General features: G+C 37.1%; 1 protein-coding gene across 2 annotated transcripts; it reads left to right on the top strand.

The window, feature by feature from the left end:
• The first annotated feature begins 262 nt into the window (after positions 1-262).
• On the top strand, positions 263-6,497 carry LOC121419000 (homeobox protein Nkx-2.2a-like). 2 transcript variants are annotated; one of them, XM_041613260.1, is made up of 3 exons: positions 264-463; positions 782-1,251; positions 4,557-6,497. In XM_041613260.1, the coding sequence occupies exons 2-3, from the start codon at positions 795-797 to the stop codon at positions 5,330-5,332; spliced, it is 1,233 nt and encodes a 410-aa protein (XP_041469194.1). In that variant the 5' UTR covers positions 264-463; positions 782-794; the 3' UTR covers positions 5,333-6,497. The 2 variants fall into 2 exon arrangements, with proteins under 2 accessions (XP_041469193.1, XP_041469194.1); XM_041613259.1 differs by having other exon boundaries at positions 263-1,251.
• Positions 6,498-7,416: the final 919 nt, after the last annotated feature.

The raw sequence follows: 7,416 nt of genomic DNA, 5'->3' as shown, positions 1-7,416 counted from the left end.
ACTGACCGTCCTATTTTAATCTGCGATTAACTCTTTAAAAATTAATCTTCATAATGAGAATTTGAATAAAAAAGACAAATAAAATCCCCATTTACACGAAAAAGGGCATAATTTGCTTGTTATGCGTGGCGTCTAAGATCCCACTAGACCACGCCCCTTCACTCGGTCACTGTGCCAAAAACTGCCAATAGACCCTCTCTTATCTACCCCGGACTCATACGAATACCGTGCGTGTGTCTCCTCGCATAAACCCATTACCGTATAAGATGGTGCGTGTGTGTGCGTGTATTTATCGATAGAGTTCGTCGCCTCTGATTATTACCATTGGGGGTTTCTTTGAACCATTGAGGCGATGAGCCGAGTCTTTAGGGGGGCAGGGTCACATTTTATCGTGGCTTCGTGACACTTTACCTTCAGCGCTAGTGGCGTTCGCACTGTCTCTCATCAAGTCGTCTCGAAAAAGGTTTCTCATTTCAGCTACCTGCTCTTTCGTTCTCGATCTCACCATCCTCGATTTTTTTTGTTATTGCATCTCAACTTAATTAGTGCATGATTTCATCACGAACCTGATCTAATTACTTATTCTCTGGATACATGCTAAATAATTTCAAAGTGGATGCATGCAATGTTACTGTGATTGTCTTCATTTAGACGGATACCTACATGAATGTTATTTCTTCATCACCTGCAAGAGATTGAATATCTATTAAATGTCTGTGATATCACCTCAAACTAAGCCAGATTCTGGTTATTTCTTTTCTTCTCCCGGTTTTCCTACCAGCCGACACGCCTATATGAATAGCCAAGCTCTAGACTTCGGCTCTGTCGGTCAGCTCCAGAGCGCCAACAAGCATGCTAAACTCTTCTCAGCGGACCTCCTCAACTCCGCCATCCTAGAAGACTCGGATGCTGCGATGAATGCCGCCAAAACGAGCTTTTCAGTCAAAGATATCTTGGACCTACCACACGCCGCCGTGGCTGCCGCCGCTGCTGCGGGGGTGACCGGAGCGACTCACCCGATCACCGGACTGCCGCTGGATAAGGCATTCCTTACAGACTCGCAGATGGAAGCATTAAAACAGACGATGACTAACGGGACAGACCAGGGAACAGGTGGCGGTGGTGGAGGAGGACGAGTGGATACAGGAGTGGTCTCTGGACAGACGGGTGTGGATTCGATCTACGATCAGAGTGATAACCCGTATACCAGATGGCTTCAAAATCAAGGAGGCGATGCAGTCCATTATCCATGTGAGTTCAATTTGCTCTCTCATATTTTCATCTTTATGAAGTATAGTATTTCATTATAAGATTAGTGTTAGATTACAAATCCTTTACACAAGTATCACAGTGTGACTAATTAAGCTATACAGTCACTTAAAGTGTTTGCGGTGTATTATCGCTGTTATTCAATTCAGTTTCTTATCATTTTTTTAACATTTCTTTTAAATTTAAGTATAGAGATTGAAGTATCGTATTCATATCGCTTAAAGAAAAAAAAAATGAATTCTTTGAAATCAACACAATTTTACCATAACAATGATATCGGTGACAACAAAATTAAGTTAAAAGGGAAATCCGTGCTCACGATATCTGTTCAATAATTTCAAACAGATCAAAACGCTGTTGATATTTATAGATGATCGTTATGATAAATCGGTAAAATGTTATTTTCACCTCTTCGGAAGATGATTTTTTTTCACCACAGAATTGAATCATTCAGACGGCCTTGACCTATGTTCATACTTAAGAAATAACTCGAACATGAAATTATTACAAAGTTTTATAGACGTGCGTAAACACGAATGGGGTAACAACCTTTTCATGTTAATGGAATTGTCATTTTTGGCAAACGGTATCTGTATATGGCGTTGTGAATTATGTTAACTCAATTATAAATCATGTTTTTTCTCATCAAATGTACATTAGGTATATGTGTAGAAACCTCAAAATTATAAACATGCCATGCATGAACTCTATTATAATTACTTTTTTCATTGAAGTCACTTGACTTTATAGCTCTTTATGAGCTACGAATTCTCTGTCGTGAAATATTTAAACTGCCTTTTAAAGGAACAAATGTCACATCATTGTTTAGATCAAATGAAGATTTAACATTGATCAGTGATGATAATTATATTCGAACATCAATTATTAAACAAAAGGACAAATTTGCCATGCTTCATGCGAAAATTCGACTTTGAATCATGTTCTCTTGAATTTATGATATGAAACAATCAAGAAAATCAGACATAAGTGGAATAAATTAAATTACATAATTGTCGAATGTCGATAATTGCAGTATGACAAAATATATTTCACTTTCATTATTTCAATCTTCAATATGCATATCTAATTTGATGTAGCATTTTCAATTCATTATGTTACATGTGCAAGCATGTATTCCTCGATTTCGTCGTAAATTTATCTGGCTTTAAAGATAAAACATCATTTAACTGCATATGCGATAATGCGTTGACACGCACACGAATGTACATGATTAATTGCCCCAATGTAAATACATCGCAGGTGCAGTTTTTGCCTTATTCCCGGCCGGAGTGAAAAAGGACGGCATTGTTGCCAACAGTCATTACCCGATCAATTATCATGTTCACACCTCAAGACACCAGCAAACCTATATTCAACAGGGGGTGGGGAATATAGAAAATTATCCACCGGGACTCCGTGACATATCATTCTAATCCTTACCTCAAATAGGATTTAATCTGGGAAGTGTCATTAAACCACGTCTACCGATTCCTGTTTTTCACACCTAAGTCTCAAACCTATCACGATTGATACCTTTATCTTCTTGTATTCATACAATCAATGGTCAAACTACAATTGTTTTGGTCGATTAAATATGCTGATTAAAACATATACAGAGCTATTTCACTATAGGTTTATCGTTCTGCCGAAAATTGTGTCTCACAGCTTATGATAAATTGAGTTCATCTATATATACACTCCGTTCACAATATGACTAGTTTTGAGTATCAGAGAATTATCCCTTAAAGTCCATTGCATCTCCTAATGACGTGTTGATCTCGCGTACAAACGAGCACCTAATGACCTAAACATACAATTAGCAGGTCGATTTGTAACAAGTCATTTGAGAATATACAGCCGACCTCAAATTTAAAGGACACTGCACAATTTACATGGAAATGATGATTTTCGATATTATTTTTTAAGATACTTTAACCGTTGTCAATACATTTCTAAACAACAATACAACTTTAATATTGCACGTAAATGCATTTGTGCTTTATATTATCTGAATGATAAGCAGGGTTAATCTCTAAGTCTAAGGAAACAAGACTTTATAAACACATGAAAGATCAATTAAACTCAATAACCCAATTAAAGTTCATAAAAATTCGTAATAGATTTATGGTAATCCTTATGATTTTGATGGTGATAATGATGATTATGATGGTATTTATGATACTGATGATTTCAGTATTAGTATCATTATTACTGATATTATTTTTATTATTATCTTTATAACCATACTCATCATTGTCAAGATCATTCTCTTTATAGTAAAGGTTATAACAATGATGATGATAACAATAATGATATTGATGATGATGATGATACTTGAAATGAAAATGATATAAGAACAGTAAAAAACACAAAATAATAACATTGTCTACAAACATTAATGTTGCAGTTAATTGAAAATATCAATCACAACAAACCTTCAACCTATATTTGTCATAACTATATCTACACAAAACTTTTACCTCAGTGAGATACTATTTAGAAATGCTTTTCGCATAATATTGAAATAAAATAAGGAATTTGACATAGGATTGTCAAATTATACTATTTCTATATCGTTTTCTTATAAAGATAATTGGAATAACTTTACGGAAACATTAATATATTATCTACACCTCAAGACTGCAAGTGAACAAATAAATTTGGTCTTAAATTCAGTTGAATATTTGATAAAATATTAACCTCAATAACCACGTTGCTGATTTTCTTAGAATGACATAATATACCACCACACAACGCAACCTTTAACACGCAACTAACTAATCGTTTCATTTTGACTGATCATAGTCCAGAATAGGTCTACCTCTTACTGTTATATACTAAGATATCAGCGGGAAAGGACTGACTGACCTATCTTAATAGAGATTTTTTTCTATTTTCTTGTTTACAAACTTGTATGACCCCAGTAAAGCATGCTATATTTCCCCTCTATATCATCGTAATATTGTTTGTATTGGAGCAATTAAAGCCAACAAAACGACAAGCCTCTCATTGCACTTGTCCCACTCAATTTGGCTTATCACAAAGTAAAGTTTGCCTTTATTTTATTACTAAGGGTAATGCTTGGTGTTCTTACTAAGACTTGATTTGGTAATCAGGTAGACTATCGCAGATGATATGCAGAAAAGTTGGTATTTGGTTCTTAAAAAATTAAAGAGATATTTCTACATATTGTAATTATGTTTTTACGTCAGTTTGAGTAGAGAGTGTCATCGTATAAAATGGTAACCATTTACATTTTCTTGTTCTTGTTTTTGTTTTCTTTTCAGCGTTGACACAGAACACAGTATCCCACAACAGCACCTCATCCACCGCGACATCACCTACTTCCACGACGGCATCCGCTCAGGTTCACGAAGATGACGACGACGACATCGACTCCATTGCTTCCGATAAGGACGGTGACTCGGCGAGTCGTGACACGTCATCGCCGTCATCGGGTGATCCTCCGAAGAAACGAAAGCGACGTGTGCTGTTCTCCAAAGCCCAGACATACGAACTAGAGAGGAGATTTCGACAGCAGAGATACCTATCCGCACCAGAAAGGGAACACTTGGCGAGTATCATCCGACTCACGCCAACACAAGTCAAGATTTGGTTCCAGAACCACCGCTACAAGCTGAAGCGTGCCCGCCAAGAAAAGGGCCTAGACTTGAATCCATTACCGTCTCCTCGACGCGTTGCCGTTCCCGTTCTGGTGAGAGATGGCAAACCTTGCAACGCTGGTATGGGTGGTATGAATGGTACCAACATGGGAACACATGGAGCTGCAGCAGCAGCGGCGGCAGCGGCAGCATCGGCCTGCATGTCAGCAGCAGCCAAGTCTCACCATCATCACCATCACCACCACCAAGACTCGTTGTTGGCGCCCACGGCAGCCGTGACGGCCCCACCACCTCTACAACACATGCAACATTATCCGTCACCTTGTAGCTATTCAACAGTGACAGCACCGTATAACAGTAACTATAGTTCATTTAGCAACATGTCAATGGCAAACAACATGCAGTACACAGGTTCAATGGCACAACCTTGGGCGTGGTGAGGTAGGCCTACAAGAAAAAAAAAGATGCCATGAACTGTTCTAACTTTTCAACTCTGCTCGTTGGGTTAAACAGGACCTCAATTGAAATAATTATTAAAATCTGCTTTTGTTTTGTGGATTTGCCGTTTTGATCAAATCAATTAAAAAAATACGAGGCCGCGACCTGCGCCCCGCAACGTAAAAGTTGGTGATGAATTGCAAATATGAAAGAACCACCCTGATTGGTTCTTGGTCAGTGTTTTGAACAAAGTGCGCATGCAACGGTGATCTTGATTGGGCATTGGCATTTAGCGATTGATTGCAAACCTATGTTAGAGAGTTCCGGGTCCCTTAACACAAAGGTTATACGATTAATCGCTTATTATTTTGAAAGAACAGTTCTGACTGGTTCTTAGTCAGTCTACTGAGCATGCAACGATGATCTTGATAGGCCATTTCATTTAGCGATTGATCGCTAACCTTTGTGCTACCGGGCCAAGGTGGGTGTTTCATAAAGCTGTTCGTAAAGTTACGCACAACTTTACGCACGACTGGAATATGTTCTTAGGTCCTACATCAATCACATATTGATATCACTAAGCGCAAGAAAGGATCACCAGTCGTGCATAAAGTCATTCGTATCTTACGAACAGCTTTATGAAACACCCACCAGGACACAAGTTGCTGGATATGACATTTTAAAGCGTGTGTGTGGGTGGATGTATGTGTGTTTTTTTAAAGAGAGGGGGAGGGGCTATTCCAACACCAAAGTAAAAGACGGTGGGATATGAAATGTAAGACTGTCCCATTAACGTCATCGCTTACCACTGAAATAAGTATTATGTAAGAAAATTCGACAGAGGAAAGTATAATGGAAATAGTTTTAACACTCAAGATGGACGGCATGACCGATTCATGCGTTGTGTTTATGATAAGCTATATACTAATGAGATAAGCTGTAAGTTATACCAAAGAAGTGAATTTAAGAACAATTGCCACCTACTTGAAATGTCATTAACTACCTGATGTATATAGGTGCTTTTTACTTGAAAGAATCACTAAATGGTTTTTTTTAGAAATATATCGTTCTTTAACAATGTATCGTGCTTGATTAATTGCGGTAATTGGATTATTTTACTTCAAAGACATTCGGGATTGTCGTAGAATCTGATATTTAGGTAAAAAGGAGTCCATAGGCGGCGGAAGCGGGGACGGGGGGGGGACGTGTCCCCCCCCCTAAATTTTAGATGGGGGGACGGTCCCCCCCCCTAAATTTTTTTTTGATAACTTTTTTTTTTTTTTTTTTTTTGCTTGTCAAAAAATTTTGGGGCGCTTGTCCTATTTTTTACATGAGTCCATCCCAAAATTTCAGGTGGACACCCCCTAAATTTATCGGCTTCCGCCGCCAATGAAAAGGATCCGGTCTTTCGTTTTCTCGAAATGAATAAAGAGATTAAACTTCTATTTTTAATGTATCCCAATTTAAAGTTTTTGTTTAAAAACGTTAATGACTTATTCACTCATGACATTATAGATGATAATTCAAATTTTGGATTCATACTTTTTATTGAGTAAATCAAATATAGCTTCCTACCCTTTTTTAACTTATTCAAATAAAAACATTTAATTTTATCCGATAAGACTTTAAAAAGCAATATATTCATTTACAAAAAAGGTTATTATTTCTGTTTTTCATATTATCGCAATCACTTATCATTATAATCGTTATTTTTATTGTTGTTGTTGTTTTTATTAGTAATATCATCATTTTTATTGTTAACCAAAGGAACCATTTCTTGAATTTCTTGTTCTTCGAAAAGCTAATCCTAATTTATGCCAATTAATACATTAGGCCCACTTTTCCTCTTGCTATAAACATGATAAATGTCAAAATTGTTCTTGTTGTACTTCTCCAAATGCAAGTGCTAACCATTACATATAGAAATGTCATGATCTAAAATGAAAGCTCGAAGCAAATTTACCCTAGGTTTTTACGTGGTTTGTGACGTCACATGCAGTAATGTTTGTACCAAGAAACGGATCATATTTACAGCAATGTGGAAGAAAAACATATATGACGTCGATATCAGCAACTTTGACAACTT

The sequence above is a fragment of the Lytechinus variegatus genome, chromosome 7 (assembly GCF_018143015.1).
Source record: "Lytechinus variegatus isolate NC3 chromosome 7, Lvar_3.0, whole genome shotgun sequence".
Lineage (NCBI taxonomy): Eukaryota > Metazoa > Echinodermata > Echinoidea > Temnopleuroida > Toxopneustidae > Lytechinus > Lytechinus variegatus.
The sequence above is the reverse complement of the archived record's forward strand: the minus strand, read 5'-3'. Positions and strand labels throughout refer to the sequence as shown.

What these genes read in the sequence shown, in the direction of transcription:
- LOC121419000 (XM_041613259.1), top strand. Translation starts at nt 711, where the DNA reads ATGTCTGTGATATCACCTCAAACTAAGCCAGATTCTGGTTATTTCTTT. An exon ending in CGATGCAGTCCATTATCCAT is followed by an intron (nt 1,252 to 4,556) that starts GTGAGTTCAATT and finishes TTTTCTTTTCAG; the next exon opens with CGTTGACACAGAACACAGTA.